Genomic DNA, 24,466 nt, shown 5'->3' with positions numbered 1-24,466 from the left:
TTTTTATGCGTGTTGTTGCTTTTGTTCATCGGACATTCTAGCCCTTGTGTCCGTCTTTCTTTGTGCATTTTGTTGCCTTTGTTCATCGAACATTCTAGCCCTAATGTCCATCTTTCCTTGTGTTTCTTGTTGCCTCTGATCATTGGATAGTCTAAAGCTTACATCCCTCTTGCTTGTGCTTCTTGCTGCCTTTACTCATCAGACATTTTAATCCTCTTTTGGATGCCTGGCCATGGATGCATGCCTGACATTTTATTGCTTTATATATATATATATAGAGATATACTTATATATAAACACACTGTATATGCTGTACAGGAATACATACAGTATTTGCCATTATAATTGGTTGTTCGCTAGCCATATCATCTATGGATATAACCTGTCCTGAATCTTCTGATGCCATAAGAATGTTCCTGTACAGTTTGCTAGAAAAAAGGAGTGAGAAAAGTGACTGTGCAGGATAGCAGAGATTTTCAATAATACTGTTTGTGTTTCTAAGGGAGCCACGTGTTTTATATGTCCTCAACAGAAGGCACCTGAATGACAGTAATATTTTGTGCCACCTTGGCAGCTACCCTGACTACAGAAATACTGTATCTATGGGCTGTTAAAATAGATAGAATAAAACCCATTAGAACAGGAGAATAAAATGGAAGTTCCACAATAAAGATACCAAAGTATCAAGCAGTTTAAAAAAGCAATAGCACATACTGCAGATGAGTGCCAGTTTATTTATATACCAATCAGAAATTAAAGATTGTGCATGAGTTAATACTATACTGTGGCATAGTGCTTAGTGGTGCTTCATCATATATTTAGATTTCTTGACTGGAATACCATGCCAGGTGATGTCTGCACGGGGTTTTATTGGGTGGGATGGTGCTTCCAGAAAAGAACTGATTGCTAGTCCAGTGCTGTTTTTCTGCCAGGCTTGAATTGGATTAAGGAGGCATGAGAATGTTATGTTATGTTATATAATATTCTGCAATTCCCTCTCCAGGGTGGTTTCTCCTTGTGTCCTATGCTGGCAGGATCAGCTTTAGTCTCTGCAGCTCTGATTTAAATTAAACCCCTTAAGTAAGGAACAGATATTTTTGATTTTACACATTTACATTTTTGGCATTATTAATTATATTTAATAACACACTTTTTTATGACAGTATTTTAATGTAGGCCCTCTTGGATCGAGTGTCCTGGTTTAAATCTCAACCCTGTTATTTTACTTGGGAATTTTTCACATTCTCCATCTGCCTGTGTAGGCTTTTTTTTCTGAAAAGATGTACATGTTTCGTTAATTTTCAGTTCCAATGTGACCCAGTGTTAATAGTGTATTAATGTGAGTGTGTGTGTGAGTGTGCCTCTGTGATGGACTGGCACATGCTGTGTTCAAGGCCATTTCCCACCTTGCATCTAGGACTGTTGGGACAGGCTTAGACCCTGCACTTCTAAATTGTTTAATGATATACATTTGTATATTAATAATATATTTATATGGAATTTTATATTTTATATTAACTGATATTCAATGATATCTATCAAGTTCTGATCCCTTCCTTTCTTTTGCTCACAGAGATGCTCTGCTTCTCTGACTCAAATGGAATAAATTGGTATTTATTACTTCATTTATTAACAATGGAAAATTGAGTTGTTTTGTAAAAAAAATACTTAATTTATAAAGGGTTATTTTAAGAGTTGTGTTTTCTCTATGAAAATGAGACATATAATGTCACATGTTACATTACACAAACAATTTGTATTAAAAGTTCTCCAAATGCCATTTTCTCTTTGAAAACATCTCCTTCTTCATTGTACATTTGAGTTGAAACACAAGGAAAGTGTCACGTGTTTCTCATTAACTCATTCATTTTTAAAGAAAACGGTAAGGATAATATTTTTTTGCAAAAATCTTCAAAAATCTGTGCAACGGAAATACATTTCTGTAATAGTATTTTGTGCAGAGTATTATTATGCATTTTGAGAAAATGTAATCTTTTTGAACTGTTTTTATCTTTTCCTGTTAAAACAAATAAAACTGGGTTCCAATAATTTATGTGCCAGCATGTGGTGGTTTGCTCACTAAAAATGTTGTCATACTTTTTTCTTTACAGCTATTGAATACACTGCAACTTTTGTTTTATTTATTACCAAGTCATTTTTTTTGCATGCCTCTTGTCCCATTTTGTTTATGCATGCTGCTCATTGTATGGTGAAACTGTGCAAGTTGTCCAGTCTTTATAAACACATTAATTACTGATTTAATAACATGATTGTTATGAATAAGAATTAAGTGATATAAAACAACCGAGGCTCCTGGTATCAATAGAGCTTACATATATGATATAATTGTTACATATTGATGATGATCTCACAAATTACCCAGTAAGCTTTCTTGCATTTGGAGAAATTGCAGGGGTCAGCCCATCTAATATATGACTGATGACCCTCGCTATTGAAAGCAGATGGCTGAAGATCTCAATACAAACCCTAAATACCTTATTTCAATGTGCTTATACAAGAGGGTGCTCCAAAACATTTTACAACACTTTATGTAATTTATTAAAAATGTTACAGTAAGTGTCTATAGCTTATTCTGTGTTTAACTTGAAATATTCCACTTGATACTACAATACCATGGAATGATCAGTTTTCAGGAGCGAGTTCAGTTGTCCACCAAAATCACATTGCATTTTAACTCTGAGGGCTGAATATTTTTTCCAAAAAACTCAGTTTTCTGAAAAGCACACAAAGCAATGGTTGCTACGTGCCATGGCTGCTGTTGGCTTATGTTTGGCATCTCTGGTGGCAGTGGCTGTGAAGGGGCACCTCGATGGACAGCAGGAATGCACAGTGGGCCTGCTGCCTGGCTGTCTTCACACAGCAGGTGGTTTGTAGTGGCGGTTGCAATGTAACACGATATGTGGTGGCCCTCCCAGGTGAACACTGCTGTAGGTGTATCAGCTACGTGAAAGTGTTCACAATCAGCTGGGGGCCAATCAGATGATGCTGGTACCTCACTTTCATTTTCGATATTCATCTCCAGATCACTTGCATCATACTCGGAGTCTGACAAGTCAGAGTTCTATTCAACGAAATTGCGTAAAATGTCTATGGAGTATTTTGCTTTGCACATTCGCTTTTGTCTCTCGCCAGATGTCGGTGCCATTTTAGAGGTTGTTTGCTCTTTGCTACTCCTTCACCCGTAGGGAATCGAGGTTAAATTAACAAAGCTATGTAACTTTCCTTCTAGCAAAGAGAGTTGAACTAAAACATAAGGGTGATTTTTGTTGCAGTTTACTGGTGATCCCCGTCCTCTACCCCTGAATTTTGACAAAAGTTGACATCAGCCCTAAAAGAGTTAAGCAATGACCTGTTATTGAATTGATTGTGATTGATAAAAAATTGCTATCATTCACAGCTAGCTAAATATTAAACACATTGCTTTGATAAAAGCACTGTTAATTGCTAAGATTCATGATTGAGGATTCTGAGAATGGTCAAGCAGAGCTCATTGGCATGCCTCATTCTGGCAGGCAAACAGCAGCAGTGCACTCCTGTTTCTTACTGATGCAATGCTGTTGTCTCAGGATGTGATGAAATATGAGTCCTATTAGACAGTATGAAATAATGAATATCAGAGATCAGTTGTAGTATTTCCTTAAGAGCTTTTCAGGAGGACAGATATGGATATAGCCATTTTTTTACAGCATTACCAGCAACACATCGCATGTTACCAGCAACACATCGCATGTTACATAACATGCAAATTACGCATCTAGTAACACACAGTGTTCAAAGCTCTATAATGTCAGAGTCCATGAAAGTACCAAACAAAATGATGGCACCCTTAGAAATCATGTACACAAAATAGCGATGGAATGACATCAACAAAGAAATGATAACAAAATATTTTCAGAATACCAAAAGTGTGCACTAAATGTGTATAAACATTAGAAACCAACATCAACAAGATCCTGACAAGTTAAAGTTGACAGAGGTTATTTGGAAAAATGAGGATATGTTACAGAACAGTTGTATGAAAATTGAGCAGTAAAGCTTTCTGGAAATTTCTTTTAGAATGTGAGATCACAAGTCTGCTTATGCTAAAACAAATGAATCAAAACCACGGTGCACTCACTGTATTGCATGGAAAAAGCCCATATTCTCCCAAATAATTTTTCTAGCTTATGTGAACTCCATGTCACCACTAAAAAATGATTGTGGGCCTCCTGTTAATGCGACTGCTGAGCACTGAGACACGGAATCTCCTCCTAGGGAAATCTGGTAGTAGTTGTGTTTGTGTGTGAAAGCATGTAACTTGACCTCACTTTCCCTTATTTTTTCTTGCTCTTCCCTGTTTGCAGCCCACTGTGCTGATAAATGTGTTCATGGTCGTTGCATTGCTCCCAACACCTGTCAATGTGAACCTGGTTGGGGTGGACCCAACTGCTCCAGTGGTAAGTCTTCCACCTGCTGCTGTCTGTCTTATAGTCCATGACTGCTGCTCTGTCACTTGGACAAATCAATCTCTCCTTTCAATGTGATTAATAATGCATTGGTTGACTTTGATAGTTAAATATTTTTCTTTTGCTTTTTGGTAGTGGTCTGTGGAAGTGTGCACAATAACTAAGCTAAGTGTTTGTGTTTGTATATATCAGTCCATTCTTCTGCACTTAGTCAGTGGAGTATTTTTGGAACAAGGAACTTTCATTATGGTTGGACGAGATTACAGACGGTCATTAATTAGGATTGTCACTTGATATTCCGTACTGTATGTTTGCATGGATATCTAGAAATGTTCTTCAGAAGTTAGTTGTATGTATAGCACTGTATTTTTATTATTATTATTACCAACAAACTGCCAACATATGCCATCTTTCATAAATGTATTTTTGTAACTGTTTAAAATATGATGTTTTAAAATATGTTCTTACTTTGCCCTTAAAATGTTTTATAAAGTGCAGACATTTTCTGTGAATTACTCATACCTTCTGTACACGATGAAACTATCACAGAGTTGATTCTATTGACAACAGAGGCTTTTGTTTCAGGACACAGTGCCATTTCACAAGTAACCAGCTGAAAATTCTTTAAAGCTTAATCTAACATAAACAATGTTTTTTATTATTTATTCAGTGAGGCAAAGATCATACCATGTGCCAGCAATCCTGGCATCACCTGATTAAAAATTGCTATATCTCTCTAATTATTTGCAAATGGGGAAGCTGAAGAAATATCATGTAAATAAAATAGGCATTTTTTAATATTTTATTACATTTACTTAACATTAAAACAAGTGCTTTTATCTCTGAACCTCTCTTTACCCCTTGTACGTGGGCCACCACATGGTGCTTTCTAGAATTCTGTGCTGGATATGAGAGATTGAGTTGTAAATGGTTGTCCATTCACTTCAGCCACACTCTTAAAAATAATGGATCTCTAATGGCACTACATAAGTTTTTTACTGTGTTGGGTGGTCGCTCATAGAGCCATTGCTTGACAAAGAACCATCTTTGTATATGACTTTTGTTCTTTGTGCTTTGCCAAACTTCCTAATATGTAGAGGAAGCCTGAAATCTTTAATGTATGGCCAGACATCCCTTATATACGGGACATGTCCCATATTTGATAATTTTGTCCCTTGTCCTGTACTGATCTTTCAGGGACACCCAAATGTCCCGTATTTAGTTAATTTTCAAATTTCGTAATAAAAATATATTTTTACTACCTTCTTACGGTACTTAGTTGTAACTTTATAAGTAGTTATACTTTCTTTTCTCAGATTCTCTTGATGAAAATAACCCAAATGTAACTAGGAAACTAGTGTTTGCAGCCTGTTTGCAACTTGTTCAGTTGCTATGGTTGGCTGAGGACAGTGACACTGTTACCGTTTTGCTCTCCAGCCGTGCTGCTGTGCAGTTCTGTATCCACACTGCAACATAACAGTGTCAACAAAGTGTGTTGTTACTACTTGCCACTGCCCACTTTTTTTCTAACTTAAAAACGAATCCATCCATCCGTCCCAAGATGCCAAAACGTAAGTGTAAATTTCGTGATGAATATTCCAGCGAATGGACATTTATCAAACAAGGCTGAAGCTGTTTTGAAGCAAACTGTGGTGTATGTAATTGCACTTTCAGTAAATCATTTTCAATTTGTTTTACTTTTGTTTTCCTCATAACTCATTAAAATCCTTGCTTTATGTTTTTAACTTATGTTTCTACTTTTATATAATATATTGGTCATGGTATGTAGTGGGCATGTATAAATTTATATATATAGTAATATAGAGAGAGATTTTAAGAGTGTCCCGTATTTCTAGTTTTCTAACCTGGCAACCCTATATGGTAGGTTACCAAGCAGTACACTACCAGATTAAGAAAACCTGAACTTAGCCTATCCTTCTATATAAAAGCGGTCGGGTGTCCTTCCGTCCAGCGGATTTTCACACACGCCCTGTCCATTTTGCAATGCACGATGGGATTTGTAGTTTCGTTTTTCCAGGTAAAAGATGATTTTCTGCTCCAGACTGTGTGATATCTTCTTCTTCTTTTTTACTATATAAAAGCGGTCGGGACTGTCCTTCCGTCCCGTGAGTGGAAAGTATAGCGGTATTCCGCTTATCACAGACTTACTACTTGCAGCTTGCGGTACGAAGCGACATGATGTGAGCAGAGTTCTGGTGCTCCCATCGTTCCCTTGCTTTTGTGCGCGATGCGCTGGAAAAATAGACAAAATTATGTCTCTGGAAATAATTAATGTTGATGGAGTACAAATGCCTCACCGCGTAGTAAATATCAGGGGGGTTCAAAAGGGCAACCTCAATTTAGAAAAAAAGTTTAAATTTCATCACAAAAATAACAGAAACTACGAGTATTAAAGTAATACCGCTCAAATGCAATATAACCAAATTAATGAGTTTGTATAAAATATCAAATTGATCTACATATTGAATTGCCTTAAGAAGTGGTCAACTTAAAAGTCGGTCGCCTTAAAATGTGGGTGAGCCTAGTGTTATTATATACAGTGAGAGTCCTTTTAAAATTATGAGCCATTGATTGACTTTTACCAGCTAATATATCCATCGTTATTTACTGTATGGGGACTGATGAAGATCTAAAAAAATAAAGGTTCTTTTTGGAACCTTCTTGTGATGAGTCTTTTGGTTCCCCTATGGAACCGCTCTAAGAACCAATCCAGCACTTTTATTTAAAGAGTGCATGGCAGTACATGACTCAAGTCTACAATCTCAAGAAGCATTTTGGAAAGTTAAGGATTGTTTAAATCAAGGATGTATGTTTGTTAACTTTAACTGGTGACTCTAATCTGATGCAAAATGTTTGAGTGTGTTCTCTGACAACATCCCACCCAATGCTGGTTTTTGCCTTGAACTTAATGCTGCCAATAGGAATAACACAGCTCAGAAAATAGGAAGACGGATAAATCAGAGGGAGATAACCTTGGGCTCGGACTCCGACATTAGCTATAGATGTGGATTCCAATTAATTTTTAAATTTGAAGTCAGTTTTAGCTGTTAAGTGAATGTCTTGTTCAGTTACACTTCCTAACCCAGCTTGATGTTTGCAGCCACAGAAAAAACAAACACAGTGGTCTCAATTTGTAGTTTTCTATTAAGTGATGAGTTCTTAATTGTTCATTACTTTCTTAACTCTTTTTTTTTTTAGAAACATTGATGATTAATTCTATGTAACTCTGATAATTACATACATACATGCAAAAACAGACAGGAATAAACAACAAATTTTGCAGAGGACTTGGTACTTCACTATCATTTACATTTGTGAAAACATTAGCAGGAATTTACTTAAATTACCAGTAGTACTAGGGTGTTGTACCGTGTTAGCCAAGATCTTGCCTGAAGTAGGGGCCTGAGGTGCCTCGAAAGCTTGCATATTGTAATCTTTTTAGTTAGGCAATAAAAGGTGTCATTTTGCTTGGCTTTTAAATTACCAGGAAATTTCAAAGTAAACGAAGCCCTTTTTGGACAGGATTAGTTTTACAACAGTGCTTAAGTGGGCCGGTGTATACCAGTACTCTCTGTTCTTGTTTTATGAGTAGTTACTGCATGTGTATCAGTACATACTATCAGTTTGGAACACATTAGCAACCCTTACTTATAATAACAATATGTCCATTTGTATCTCCAAGGGGGACACACACTGCTCCACACCCCCTTAAGCATTTTGATTCAAATTGTGCATATTAGCAATGCCATCTAACCTTTGAAGGGTATACTATCCCTCTGTTATTTAACATGCACAACAAGGAGTAGCCTTGTGTTCATTTTTTTACTCTTCAAGCACTGGGTAAAATAGTAATTACTGGAGGACCTCTGTACTTTTAATCCCATCTGATTCACTTAAATGACAGTTTTTCTTGCATGTTCATTCGCACAGGACTTATTTTTTACAGACTTTTTATAGAAAGTAAAAGGCTCATGTAATCATTGCTGAGACATAAACATGTAATCCGTAAAAAGTTTTTCATGTGAGTGATTTGGGTGGGGCTAAAATTATAGTGGTCCTCTGATAATAATCCAGCTTGAATAAGGGTTTAGAGAGGAAAAATTGTAATATCATAAAAACTGAGTCAACATTCCAATAAAAGTGTACAAACTCTTTGAGAAATTTCAGTTTGACACAATAAAAGAGTAACTTTTCAATGTAAATATCATGGTTATGTTTTGTTTTTAATTTTTAAATTGTTTTAGTGGATTTTTTTGCATATTAAATCAAAGTTATTATGGTATAACTTTACTACTTTTGATTTAGGCTAATTTCCAAGTAGCTTAAAATTATTTACCTCTTTTTGTGCTGGTTTTCATGGGTGTCGTCATTATGTGGTGCAGTAGCCACCAAATGAATATGAAACTGATATGTTAATGTGCAACGCCTGACATCATATTCACAGAGGCATAAAAAGGTCACCCTGGATATTCTAGGTCATTTGAGATTTGGATAACAACTGTGAAGTTTAAGTGTGCATTTGCTTTTCTTTCTTTTTCTGGTTAAAGACAATTTTGGCATGAACTTTGACTATTATTTAGAATTTTGTATTTGGTTTGACAAAAAGATTGGTTTGAGCTCTTGTTTATGAATTTGGCTATTTTAAACACACACGTGTATTATTCTTCTGTTCTCTATACCTTCCATCATGATTAAACATAAACATCATGATTAATTAAATGAAAAAATAGATTAGAAAGAAAACTTTCCATGGACACAGATGAATAGCCAAGATTTGAAGAACGATTAGGTTTTATGCTGTTTTTTTTTCATGCAGATTTGTATATGAACTTATTACTTCTTTTAAACCCTCAATGTATTAGACAGTAAACAGTTTGTTAAAAAAGAAACATAATATTTCAAATTAGTAAACTCAAAAGCAAGGTGAGTTTTTCCCAAGGCACTTGGTACTGAAGTCCACATCTTTATGACAGTTGCTAATAGTGAAAACAGACAATAAACATGGATTTGAAACTTCATTAGAAAAAATTGGTCACATATATCTGATATTAAAACAAAAGAGTGGCACTGGGAGATCATAGACTAGGGATATAACAAAGCATTCCGTTTCACAAAAGGGCGACACATGCTAAATCCATTAGCTGTGGGTTCACATACAGTAATCTGCTTTCTTCACATCCTCACTGTCTGTCACCTCTCATGGTCTTTTATTACTTTACCTTTCTCTTGGTCATTCTAAACCCACTGTAAGATGTTTAATACAACTTAGAAATTGTTATATTGGACAAAATGAAACTGGCAGTGTAGCACAGCTGAATCAGATATCAAGCCAAAGAACTGAACTGTGTTAGCAAATCAAATACCAGAACAGTTAAACTGAAAGACATTTTCAATTCTGGATTGGATTCGTCATAGTTAAGGCCAAAACCCAACTGAGATGTTACAGCTGAATCTGAAATAATAAAACTGTGCTTGGAAACAAACAAATGGCATTGGTATGGAGCAAATCTGCAAGGAGAAATGGGTTAAAATTCCTCACAGTGCCATTAATAACTACAGGAAACATCTGACAGAAGATATTGTCACTAAAATTAATGTAATCAGTCAACTCCAAAGGTGTCAAAATCTTTAAACTTAAATAAAGAAACACATATTGTACTAAACCTTTGTGACATTAGTGTCCTTATAGTACTTTGTTGTTAATGTTAGGTTTTGACTGAAGACCTAATAGCATTTTCCATATAAAATAATGTAGTGATCACACAGGGAGCACATATTTTACCACTGTACTATTATATGAATATCTAATTGTTTAATGATAGGATGTAATAAAATTAAACAATGACAAAACTGGGTTAAAAAGATACATTGCAAAGATTCAAAAGAGCACACATAAAACCTACATTCAAGAAAACAATTTCACCAGATACACAGTTGCCACATAAATGTCCGAGTTGTCTCACGTTGCAGAAATGAATGAAAGACTCATTGTTTTGGCTGAACCATCATCGTCCCATGAGATTAACTAAAAGCCTGTGTTATCTTAAACAGCCAGTGCAGCTAGTGCAAACTTCAAAGATTTGTTTTATACTCATATTGTTCATGCCAGAGCAAAGAGAGGATGAGATTCTCATTTGCTTTCTGCTAAAGCAATATTTTAATCACCTACTATTGGATTCTATCCAGAAAGACAGCAGCTCTCAAATGGGTGAGAAACGTGGATGGAGGCATTGATTATTTAGTTTATTGCATTGCTTACCTTTAATAAAATGATAATTTCTTCAACCTAATTCAGGCTGATGAACACTCCAAAATCTTTTTCTATATCAACTGGGTATAAGGAACGAGAAAGCTCTGGGCAAGTCATCCGTCCAATACAGGGTCCAGTCACGCCAGGCCAAATAAAAATCCACAATTAACCCAATCATAGTCAAAGTCTTAACAGTTGTAGGAGGATAACCCATGAAGTGATAGCACTATTCAGTCCGTAATAAAAGCAGACTAAAATCACTGCAAAAAGTGAAAAACTACAAAATATTTCATATTCAAAAATAAATCAGAAAGCCATTAGAAGAAACAACTTTTGTCGTCAATAGTATATTTTTATATATTCGGCACACTAAAATTCAAATAACGTACCTTAACTAAAATTTTGATATTTAAAATTTAACTGCAGTCAAAATCTCATAACTGAATATCATTTAAAAAAAACTAATGATAGATATGACTGATTATACATGTGATGGCTCTTAGCATTTTTTATACTTGTTTAAAAGAACATTTGTAAGTTTAATCATCATAGAAAACACTGTAACAATGAAAAGTTAGATTAATGGTTGATTGTTTCATTCATTCCTTCTTTCATGTTCTAGGGCAGCTTATTCCTTTATCAGGCTGTGGAACAACCTGAACTAAATAAATAATATTAATGAAATACAAATTCGGTATTGATGGTTCACTTGTTTTTACTGCTGGTTTACAGTTTCAGTCTCTGGTTCAAACCTCATTTTGATCCGGTCACTGTCTATGTGGAGTTTGCATCTTCTTCCTGTGTCCCCATGGGGTTTCTACAGGTACTTCAGTTTTCTCTTGCATATCCTGAACACATTTTGCTCAGCCAACTAGGAACTCTAAATTGGACTGCAATAGGCTGATAACTCATCTAGTGCTTGTTTCTACCTTGTGCCCAATGTTAGTAGGATAGGTTCTGTGACTCTACTTTGGATTAAGTAAGATACAATAAATGGATGGACTTTGTTAAAAGAACATCTGGGTAAAAAATATTCTTTTACTGCATACCATCTATTTCACAAAATGTGATCCATCTTCAAATATAAGATGTATGCCTAAGCCATACGTCATAAGAACAGTTGTCATGTGTCTGACAATAGACTGTTGTAACTATGACTGAGCTGATGGTCAATAATATCGTCCATTGCTGATTGGCTGGACATATCACCATTGATTGGCTCAAAACATATGCAAAAACCTCGTCAAAGTGCCAAATTGCAGCCATCATTTTTTTAAATCTTGCATACCTCACAAGAAAGCTGCCAGGCACACCAGGAGACATACGTGATTCCTGTATTTAGCTTAGTTTAGCAGGCATGCACTGTAGCTGGGAAAAGACAGCCTGATCAGTGCATCAGGGGTGCCATAATCTAGAATGATTACAAAGGCCGATTTTTCAGGGTCCCTCAAAAATATTTAAACATAATTCTATCAGTTTTTATTAATCAGTTAGTGAAATTACATTTATAGGAATAAGGTAGATTTCCCCCATCTTGTTTAGCCAGATTGATTCAGAATGGTAGAGCCAATACAATGAGCCAACATTTTTTGTTTTGTTTTGCTTAAACTGAAGCATGAAGCCAAATTCCGGCTTCCAGAATAAAAAGGAGAGGAAGGTTAGTTTATCAGTTTTAGTCCATTATTCACATGTGGTATGAGGTGCAAATGAACCAGTTTACAGGATCATTTAATCTAAGGGTGTGTAGGCATATGCTTATTAATAAGTAATCCACCAGGAAGGGGCTGTACATAGATAATTGCACATTTTGTGTCAAGATGACTTTACGATTTGTTGCAATTTTAAATGAACTTGGAACAAATCATCTTTAAATCACCATAATAGCATTAACAATAGCTCTATGTTTGCTGAGTTGCAGCAATCTGTGAGACAACAAAACTACTGCGTCCCAACCTAAAATGCCCATGCACCACCACCCTTACAGTGTAGACGCCTTCTGCAGTACATGGGTAGAGAAGCTATTTATTCGTAATCGACAAGAATCTCTCCACCCAAGGCCACACCTGCACCCTGCTGAGGCGATGGTGTTACACGGCATTGATGTTTTGAAATGACAAAGTGAACTTTTAAGACATCACAGAGCCCTGGTTGTAGCCATAAAAAACATGGCTTAGTCCTTGTGGAGTGTGTTCGAAATGGCAGGACTAATAAATAAAATAAATTATAAGAAATCCCTGACAAAATGAGAAAATATTTCAGCTAGCCGAGTCAAATAAGAGATACACAAAAGTGTGTTTAGGAGATTCTAAAGCTCAGATTACAACAGCAGGTTAACATGGTCTTGAAAAAGTTTAGCTGTGCTGTCTTATGAACCTAGCGTCTTCAATTCCTCTTCCGGGTGTTTGCTTTCATGGAATTTGTATATTTTCCTCATGTCTATGTGAGTTTTCTTCTGGTTTTTCTGCTTTATCACCCATATCCTCGCAGATGTATATGTTAGGACTGTTGATGATTTGTAAATTGACCCTGTATGACTGTGCATGTGAAAGGATGCTGTGATGGACTGGTGTCCTGTCCAGGTCTGGCTGCCAGGTTACACTCCCGTCCACTGCAAGTCTGAATTGGATTAAAGGGCTTCGATTATCTGCGGTGGGCTGGCGTCCTGCCTGGGATTTCTTCCTGCCTTTTGCCCTGTGTTGGCTGGGATTGGCTCCAGCAGATCCCCGTGACCCTGTGAAAGGATATAGTGGGTTGGATGGTTGGCTTCGATTATGTTACGTTATTAAGTTATTAGTAGACTCCATATTTATGAATGCAACCCAAAAATGAGACATATATTTAAATAAGACTTGCTTCCAACAGCAATGTTTTGTGTTTATAAATTGAATATGTAGATTTAGGATTACCTTTAGATTCATGTTATTCAATACTGTTTGTGAATAATCATGATAATTTGTTAAAAAAACAAATAGGAAATTATTAAGAACATTTTTTACAAATGCATGATACAGTTGAGTCTAAAGTTCAGGGAGTTCAGGCTGTAGAAATGAGAGTTAATGGAAAAGTCAAAAAGAATAAATTGAGTTTTCAGTTAGGATTTAACTGTGAGACTGATGGAGCAATAAAGACAGATGTATGGACAGAGTTCATCGAGTGTAGGCTGCCCCACTGAATGGGCGCTTGCTGAGTGTAGCATAACAAGACCTCGGACTAACAAGAAGGTCAGCTTCAGAGGATTTCCGTTTCCATGCCAATGCTCAATATGTCATTTAAAGAACACTAGCCTTTAGTATTTTGGCAGGCTAGCCATGAATAGCTCATAAACAAGAAATCTTGGGAATTCAGCCAACAAATCACATCAATAGTGATATATCCATGAAGATATCCTTTTGTTTGCTTATTTGTCTTTGGATTTAATTATTTGCTTCCCTGCAACCCTGAACTAGATTAAATGGGTTTGAGAATGTTATGGTATGTTACTTAGAAATAAAGTATTATACAGTAACCGATACTATAGAAAAAAATACACGGGTACTGTTTGCAACAGCTGACACTTATTTGGATGTGTTCAAAAGGATGAGTTCAACTCCAATTAGGCAGTGCCAGGAAAGGGAAGGCAAGTTGCAGAAATATGAATGAACAAGAAAAGTGTATGTAGATAGAGTCAGTGCCAAGTTAAAGGTCTTGTACTGGGTGCAAGATGTCATCAAAGGCATTAAAGAGAATAGAAGCAAAAGGAGTTCGTCAACAGTGACCAGGATGCTTCAAAGTGTTTGTGTTATTGTAATGTTCTAGGATTACTGCCTTCTATATAAAGCAATTAGTGGACTGGCCAGGCTATTAATACTATTATTCAGTGATTTTCCTTCATATTTTAGCAGTTTCCCTTATTTTCTCTTGCTTTCATTCACTTTATACCAATATGCATTATTAGTAACGAGAAAAGTTATTTTGATTCATTTATAAAATTTCATGTTTTGATTTGGGCATCCCCTTAAAAGTGTGACATTTTCATTTTTAACATTTTAATGTTTAACATCATGTTAATTAAAATTATATTTGCAATGTACGTCATGCTATCAATGTGTTAAAGATGTCTGAAAGTCCATAATAATGTAAATTTGGCAAACGTTAGAAGCATATTTCAGCAACATAATCAAATATTTTAAAAAGATGTTTATGTTATAGTTAGTATCTTAAACAGTACTAGCATTACATTTCGATCATCAATGTACAGGATATGTTCTTAAAAGTTCTTTGGAAAATGTCACTATACAGTGGATTCATAAAGAATAAGAGATTTCAGGTTCTGATTTTTAACAAATTTGATAACCTTTCTGAAACCATGTTTTAATTTTTACATGATGGGTTATTGAGTGTAGATTGATGGGCAAAATTGTCAAATTTATCCATTTAAAATTAAATCTACAATATAGTGTGCAGAAAGTGAAGGAGTCAAAGTACTTTTTGAATTCACTATATGCTGATAATGGTGATCTGTAAGAAAGACACTGATAACATTATTATTTCATTATCACTCTATTCTGCTCTGTTTCAGAGAACATCTGCTTTGCAGCCACTTACAGTATGTTAGTAATTATGGATCAAAACAATCTGTGAAGCTTTTTTTGTACTGTTCCTAAGAAGAAATCAAAGGTCACTATGGTATTAAGCATACAAAAATGAAATAAACATCCCTTTTTACACATCATGAGCAGGTTTAGCATTCACTAGAATCACCTTGTAATTTGTGCCTTTTTGTACTCACATTTCCTCGTAGGCATCACCATTTTGTGCATTTTCTCATGAATGTAACCATATTATTGTTGACAATGTCATTCATTACCAATAACATGACTAGCAGACATTGCAACATGCATCATCTTTTTCTAACTTTGGTGGGCTAATTGTTGCTTTATATCTGTTTTCTAACAACTTCAAATTTGAGAAGATCAGGTAAATAAAATCTTACTGACTATTTCATTATTTTCTTACCTTGAATTTTATTTTAACTTTGTCACTAGTGGTTTCACGTTTTTCTTTAGTATTTTGACTTTCCTTCTGGTTCATTCACAAAGAAAAATCATTATTTCCAGATCTTATAAATCTTATTATCTTACAAATGTAAGTCCTTGTGGACTCGTCATTTTCCACTGTTGTTGTAATGTTTACATTTACCTTTATTTACAAATAAAGTTTTATCCCTCTATGTGGCTGCCACTTTTATCAAATAAAGTCAATGTCTCATATTGGACCCATTGGGCATACTTTGCATTAAAAACATGACATTTATCTCATCCAATGAGTAATTTATTAATTTGAAGCAACATTCTCAAGACTGCCTATTTAATCCAGAGCTCATATTGGGCATAAGGCCTGAGCCAAACCTAGTCAGTTCATCACAGGGGACACTCACACTTACGCACACACACACACCCCCATGGGATCAGTTTGGAACCAGCAATTTATCTAACATAATCATCTTTGGAAAGGTGGAAAGAATATCCATCTAGGCATGGAGGAGAATCAAAATTTCATCCAGGGAGCAACCAGGCAGAGCTTCAAACCCAGGATGCTTGATTTGTGATGTAGCAGCACTAACCATTGAGCTAATGTGCCACCCTAAGGTCATTTATTGTTGTGTATATTAATTAGTTAATTAAAGTTAATTTCAGATACATATTATTTAAAAATTCTTTACTTAAAATAATAATAATAATAATAATTCTTTATAGTGCTGCTGCCTCGCATTAAGGAGACCCGGGTTAGCTTCCCAGGTCCTCCCTAAATGGAGTTTGCATGTTCTCCCCGTGTCTGTGTGGCTTTCCTCCAGGTGCTCCGGTTTGCCTCCCACAGTCCAAAGACATGCAGGTTAGGTGCATTGGCGATCCAAAATTGTCCCTAGTCTGTGCTTGGTGTGTGGGTGTGTGTGTGTGTGTGCACCCTGTGGTGGGCTGGCACCCTGCATGGGATTTGTTTCCTGCCTTGTGCCCTGTGTTGGCTGGAATTGGCTCCAGCAGACCCCCATGACCCTGTAGTTAGGATATAGCAGGTTGGATGATGGATGGATGGATAATTCTTTACATTTATATAGGACTTTTCTTACTTCTCAAAGTGCTTTACATAGTAACAACACTATATATGCTTATATATACAGTACATGCTGTACATCTACAGATTTTGCATAGTGCATAATGCATAGTGATTTTCATGCTCAGTCTTATTTAATTTTATTTGTATCTTTTTATATTAACAATACTATAATTGTAATGTTTGATAGCAAAATTGGCAGAGTTGAATTAGGAATTCCAAGAGTTTTTTGATTTCCATTAAGATTGTTTAATTTAGATTTTTTTTAAATTGAATTTCATAATAACAATTCATTCGGAGCTGACAGTTGTTGCTTTTTCTTCAGCACTGGCAGCTAGATTTTCGGCTGTTTCAATCCGAGTTGTGAATGTCTCTTTGACATCCACCAGTTGATCAGCAAGCGAGCTCAGTTTAAACGAGGTTTCCTGAATGTGCTCTTCAATTTTACCCAGCATATCTTTAAAGACTGCCTCAAAGCGAATATATATGCATTTCTCCAAGTCTTTATTATCCTGCTGCAGCTCCAGTCGCAGCTTCTCATTTGCCTTATCCCTTGCTTTCTCATTTTTCTTCTCGCTTTTCTTTATATCTTTATTTATCTCTTGCATGAGCTCAGCGGTCATCACTTTCAGTGCAGACAGATCCATTCTGCTTTCATGCACCATAGGTGAGGTGGCAGGCTCTATTGTAGCCGGTGTTCCTGATGTTCCCAGCTCGCGTGGAGTAGTTGAAACCGTGGACTGCAAGGCCTTTTCCAGATTCAGGTGATCTTCTCCAATTGGCGAGGTATCGAGACCTGCTCACTCATGCTCGTACATTCGCTCCCCATTTCGCTCTCAGCCAAAGACGATGTGGCAGACCGTGGTCCCGAGGAGTCTGGGCTTTCGCCCATTGGATTCAGGTCAGTCTCTGAAAGGCCGTACCTTGAACTTGGGCTTGTCGATCTTAGCTTGGATGTAGCTTTAGTTTTCGTTTCTTTCGGACCCCCTTTCTTGTTGGTCATGTTTATATATGCTTGCATATAGTGCATCCAGAAAGTATTCACAGCGCATCACTTTTTCCACATTTTGTTATGTTACAGCCTTATTCCAAAATGGATTAAATTCATTTTTTCTTCAGAATTCTACACACAACACCCCATAATGACAACGTGAAAAAAGTTTACTTGAGGTTTTTGCAAATTTATTTACATAAAAAACTGAGAAATCACACAAGTATTCACAGCCTTTGATCAATACTTTGTCGATGCACCTTTGGCAGCAATTACAGCCTCAAGTCTTTTTGAATATGATGCCACAAGCTTGGCACACCTATCCTTGGCCAGTTTTACCCATTCCACCTTGGCAGCACCTCTCAAGCTCCGTTAGGTTGGATGAGAAGCGTCGGTGCAGAGCCATTTTAAGATCTCTCCAGAGATATTCAATTGGATTCAAGTCTGGGCTCTGGCTGGGCCACTCAAGGACATTCACAGAGTTGTCCTGAAGCCACTCCTTTGATATCTTGGCTGTCTGCTTAGGGTCGTTGTCCTGCTGAAAGATGAACCGTTGCCCCAGTCTGAAGTCAAGAGCGCTCTGGAGCAGGTTTTCATCCAGGATGTCTCTGTACAGTGCTGCAGTCATCTTTCCCTTTATCCTGACTAGTCTCCCAGTTCCTGCTGCTGAAAAACATCCCCACAGCATGATGCTGCCACCACCATGCTTCACTGTAGGGATGGTATTGGCCTGGTGATGAGCGGTGCCTGGTTTCCTCCAAACATGATGCCTGGCATTCACACCAAAGAGTTCAATCGTTGTCTCATCAGACCAGTGAATTTTGTTTCTCATGGTCTGAGAGTTCTTCAGGTGCCTTTTGGCAAACTCCAGGTGGGCTGCCATGTGCCTTTTACTAAGGAGTGGCTTCCGTCTGGCCACCCTATCATACAGGCCTGATTGGTGGATTGCTGCAGAGATGGTTGTCCTTCTGGAAGGTTCTCCTCTCTCCACAGAGGACCTCTGGAGCTCTGACAGAGTGACCATCGGGTTCTTGGTCACCTCCCTGACTAAAGCCCTTCTCCCCCGATCGCTCAGTTTAGATGGCCAGCTAGCTCTAGGAAGAGTCCTGGTGGTTTTGAATTTCTTCCACTTACGGATGATGGAGGCCACTGTGCTCTTTGGGACCTTCAAAGTAGCAGAATTTTTTCTGTAACCTTCCCCAGATTTGTGTCTCCAGACAATTCTGTCTCAGAGACCTACAGACAATTCCTTTGACTTCATGCTTGGTTTGTGCTCTGACATGAACTGTCAACTGTGGGACCTTATATAGACAGGAGTGTGCCTTTCCAAATCATGTCAAATCAACTGAATTTACCACAGGTGGACTCCAATTAAGCTGCAGAAACATCTCAAGGATGATCAGGGGAAACAGGATGCACCTGAGCTCAATTTTGAGCTTCATGGCAAAGGCTGTGAATACTTATGTTCATGTGATTTGTCAGTTTTTTTATTTTTAATAAATTTGCAAAAATCACAAGTAAACTTTTTTCACGTTGTCATTATGGGGTGTTGTGTGTAGAATTCTGAGGAAAAAAATGTATTTAATCCATTTTGGAATAAGGCTGTAACATAACAAAATGTGGAAAAAGTGATGCACTGTGAATACTTTCCGGATGCACTGTATACTGTAGCAGTGCCCCTCAGGTTGGATAAATACAGGATATCTCAGGATAATAAGCAATAATATGAAAAATAACACCGCTGCTAGCCGTCCATCTCTCGCAACGGATGAGACCAACCCATAATAACAATTCAGATAGGGAGCCCTGCTTAAGTGATCTGTGATGTCCCCTGGAGTGTTTTACTGTTGTTAGCCCTATACGCATGGTCCTCTTTCTTGGCCAATTCTATTATATTTATTCCAGTGCAGGACAGGACATTCCATTAAAAGCAGTCGGCAAAGATGTCACCAGCACCTGAATGGATCCTTCAGTTTTACATTTGCATTTGCAACTCCCCAATCTAACCATCATTCTTTGAGCAAATGAATTTCTCTTTATACATTTTAGTTATCCCAAATGATTTATGTGTGACCACCACTGCTTATGCAACTGTCACAGAAGGAGAATAATTTTATTTAGTCTGTTATGCCTCTAAAACTGATTCATCATTCTATTAATCAACATTTCACAGTACAGATTAATTAATTTTTTGTGTATTTTCCCCTGTGAGCTCTTCAAAGACTGTATGTTATGCATCAGTTTGCTGCATTAATGTGATTTAATTTAAGAGCAAAGAAGTAGCATTATAACATGCCTTCCTGCAGAATCAATCAAAGCACTTCCTTCTCGGAGGCTAGTTTAATTTAAAAGATGTTTTTTTAAGTGGGTATGGTTACTTTATTAGAATCAGCTGCATATGTCAGCTGGTTGGCAAAGACACTTGTTCAAACAATGCCATTACTGTGCACTATCCAGGCTTCATTTTTTCAAAGAATTTGTTCAATATTCCATATGGCACACACTGTATTATTTAATTTGCAATAAGCACTGACTGTATGAAATGAAAAACTGTGGCTTGATGTTCAAAAAGACATTGTCTGGACTGCTGCCTCACAGCTCCAGAAGCCTGGGTTCAAGTGCTAATCCAATTACTGTCTTTAGGAAGTTTCCGTATTTCTCCTTTGGGGTTTCCCTGTGTACTTTTCCTCTCTGACCTGGCCAAGTGTGTGAGAATGTGTATGTGTGTGAATGAATGTATTAATGTGATACGCAATGAACAGATGTCCCATCTGGGATTGGTTTCTGTCTTATAAGACCCCTGTGACACATTTTATTTACCTACCACCTAGCAGATAGGGTGCCTATTTTTGAAGGTAATATTTAAATACATTGCGTTATTATTTGCATTATAATCATTGTTTTTTTGCAATTACTTTTCAGAAATTTGATAACTTTATTTAGTTTTTTTAATATATCTCTCTATCATAAAAAAAAATCTTGGAAGAAAGGAGACGAGACGTGATTTTCTGAGAGACTCTTTCACGTCCTGCGAGACGAGTCTTTGTGCCAAGAGATTTAACCACGCACGGGGCCGGAAATAAGAGCAGATGACAAAGTAGAACGTTGTAAAGAATTCAAAAATGTTGGTGCAGTACACATGCAGAGCAGGTTAGAGATAATGGAAGTACAAAAATCTGAAAGTCTCAAAAACTGGATAGAAAAAATTGCATTAGCACAAACAAACGTAAATTATTATCGGTGAAATAACGGAGCACCGAAGGAGGTGGGGGACACTGAGTCTGAATGGGCCGTGTTCCGTGCTTCTATTGTTAAGGCAGCTGACCGGAGCTGTGGCTGTAATGTGGTAGGTGCCTGTCGTGGCGGCAATCCCCGAACCTGTTGGTGGACACCGGCGGTGAGGGATGCCGTCAAGCTGAAGGAGTCCTATAGGACCTTTTGGTCCTGTGGGTCTCTGGAGGCAGCTGATAGGTACTGGCAGGCCAAGCAGAATGCGACGTCGCTGGTTGCTGAGGCAAAAACGCGGGCATGGGAGGAGTTTGGAGAGGCCATAGAGAACGACTTTCGGACGGCTTCGAGGAGATTCTGGTCCACGGTCCGGCGTCTCAGGAGGGGGAAGCAGTGCAGTGTCAACACCGTATATGGTGGGGATGGTGCGCTGCTAACCTCAACTCGGGACATTGTGGGTCGGTGGGGGAAGTACTTCGAAGACCTCCTCAATCCCACTAACATGCCTTCCAATGAGGAAGCAGAGCCTGGGGACTCTGAGGTGGGCTCTTCCATCTCTGGGACTGAGGTCACCGTGGTGGTCAAAAACCTCCTTGGTGGCAGGGCCCCAGGGGTGGATGAGATACGCCGGAGTTCCTCAAGGCTCTGGATGTTGTAGGACTGTCTTGGTTGACACGTCTCTGCAACATCGCATGGAAATTGGGGACAGTGCCTCTGGATTGGTGGTGGTCCCCCTCTTTAAAAAGTGGGACCGGAGGGTGTGTTCCAACTACAGAGAGATCACACTCCTCAGCCACCCTGGAAAAGTATATTCGGGGTTCTGGAGTGGAGGGTCCATCAGATAGTCGAACCTCAGATTCAGGAGGAACAGTGTGGTTTTCATCCTAGTCGTGGAACAGCGGACCAGCTCTACACCCTTAGCAGAGTCCTGGAGGATGCATGGGAGTTCGCCCAACCAGTCTACATGTGTTTTGTGGACTTGGAAAAGGCGTTCGACTGTGTTCCTCGGGGAATCCTGTGGGGGTGCTCTGGGAGTATGGATCCCCAAATAAGAACTGTTCGGTCCCTGTACAACCGGTGTTAGAGCTTGGTCTGCATTGCCGGCAGTAAGTTGAGTCCGTTTCCAGTGAGAGTTGGACTCCACCAGGGTTGCCCTTTGTCATCAATTCTGTTCATAACTTTTATGGACAGAATTTCTAGGCGCAGCCAGGTTGTTGAGGGGGTCCAGTTTGGTGGACTCAGGATTGGGTCACTGCTTTTTGCAGATGATGTTGTCCTGTTTGCTTCATCAGGCCATGATCTTCAGCTCTCTCTGAATCGGTTTGCAGCTGAATGTGAAGCGGCTGGGATGGGAATCAGCACCTCCAAATCCGAGACCATGGTCCTCAGCCGGAAAAGGGTGGAGTGCGCTCTCAAGTTGGGAGAGAGATCCTGCCCCAAGTGGAGGAGTTCAAGTATCTCAAGGCCTTGTTCACGAATGAGGGAAGAGTGGAGTGTGAGATCGACAGGCAGATCGGTGCGGCGTCCGCAGTAATGCGGGCTCTGCATCAGTCTGTCGTGGTGAAAAAGGAGCTGAGCCGTAAGGCAAAGCTCTCAATTTTCCAGTCGATCTACGTTCCTACCCTCACCTATGGTCATGAGCTATGGGTAGTGACCGAAAGAATGAGATCGAGAATACAAGCGGCTGAAATGAGTTTCCTCCGCAGGGTGTCTGGGCTTTCCCTTAAAGATAAGGTGAGAAGCTCAGTAATCCGGGAGGAGTCAGATAAGGTGGCTCGGACATCTGATCAGGATGCCTCCTGGACACCTCCCTGGTGAGGTGTTCCGGACACGTCCAATCGGGAGGAGGCCCCGGGGAAGACCCAGGACACGCTGGAGGGACTATGTCTCCTGGCTGGCCTGGGAATGCCTCGGGATTCTCCTGGAAGAGCTAAAAGAAGTGGCCGGGGAGAGGGAAGTCTGGGCCTCTCTGCTCAAGCTGCTGGCCCCGTGACCCGACCTCGGATAAGCGGAAGAGGATGGATGATGGAAAAACTATGAAAGAGACATAATCCCAAAAGTTCCTTTTTCACATTTTCTTGGGTTTGAGAATGTTTTCCTATATATGATGATAATGTGGCTTTTATAAAAATACAAAGATTATGTGCCAAAAAATGCTTCTTCTGTAACAGGTACAGACCCCAAATTTTAGTCATTTATTTTTCATTATCTTTGTAAAAGGTGGCATACAAAGTAAGGATATCTTAGAATTAGATCACAGTTATGATAAAAAAGTGTGATTAGGATTACAATGAGCTGGAGTCCAGGCTTGAACCTTATGGTTTAAGATCAAATGTCTTAATCTCTCACTGGAAATCCCCTGACTCTTTCTTTTACTTTATGGAAATCATCTTTTTACCATTTCCTTTTATTTGAACTTTCTTCATCATGGATACAGGGGTTATCTAAATCAAAACTAGAAGTCATTGGTGAAGCTAGTTCAGGGTCAGATGGAAGGTATATCCTTCACATTGAACTTGCTCTTAGCAATTCATTTCTTTCTTTTTTCTTTTTTTTTTTTTGCTTATTGCTCTCCTTCTCTTTTATTGGAGTCTATGCATGTGTGCCTTCTTTCTCTCTGAGTAACTCAGGCAGTCTCTAACCTTTTGTTTTCCTTTCATTATTTGTTTACAGAGCTTGCGGTAGATCTAGGATTTCTGTATTTGTGTTCATATTTTTGTTAGTTTTCAGTCTTCCCCAAAAAAATGATAAATTTATGCTCAATATTTAATCAAAATTGGTCACAAAAATGTATTCAGTAACAATAAAAATAAGAACAATAAAAGTTTATAAAACAAATAAAACAGATTGGGATGTTCTCAGTTGAGATGCTAACAGATAACAACAGAAATAAAAGCAGCAATAATGAAACAGTATGTCCTCTAATTAGATCTTGACATGATATATTAAAGTCTCTATATTATAAAGAAATGGGAATCAATAAAGACAGCACAATTAAATAAAGGATGCCGAATATATTGCTGGTATTATCTCCTGTTTGCACATATGTTTTGGTACTTTAAAAAGTGTAATGGCATATAGAAAAAGCTATAGATTCACTTTTTATGGTTAATCACCTCAATGACAACCTATTATGATGGCAGTGAACTAGAAACACTTCTATAACACACTGCTGGTTTGCTTCTTTGACGGCCATTTTGCTGATGAAGCGCCCGTTTAGCCATGTGAAATTTTGTCCGCTGTAGTACGAGGGTATGCTGCTCAAGTTCAATGCATACAATCAATGTGCCTTGTTGACTTTCTACTCAGATTACATGCCCGCAGGCTTCTGTTGGAATGATTTGACCTAGAATTCAATCAGAATTTGTCAGGATCAATCAACCTGATTAACAGGAAAATTATGAGTAGAGAAACTGGTAC

At 38.0% G+C, this 24,466-nt stretch overlaps 1 protein-coding gene across 1 annotated transcript in view; it reads left to right on the top strand.

Annotated features, from left to right (window-relative positions):
* The window catches only part of megf10 (multiple EGF-like-domains 10), a 214,789-nt gene that overhangs the window by 79,931 nt on the left and 110,392 nt on the right, over window positions 1–24,466 (top strand). Inside the window, exon 5 of the mRNA XM_039759025.1 lies at window positions 4,365–4,457. Within this exon, the coding sequence (XP_039614959.1) occupies window positions 4,365–4,457 (93 nt within the window). The remainder of the gene's footprint in view (window positions 1–4,364; window positions 4,458–24,466) is intronic.

The sequence above is a fragment of the Polypterus senegalus genome, chromosome 7 (genome assembly GCF_016835505.1).
Source record: "Polypterus senegalus isolate Bchr_013 chromosome 7, ASM1683550v1, whole genome shotgun sequence".
Classification (NCBI taxonomy): Eukaryota; Metazoa; Chordata; class Cladistia; order Polypteriformes; family Polypteridae; genus Polypterus; species Polypterus senegalus.
This window is presented reverse-complemented; position numbering and strand designations above follow the sequence as displayed.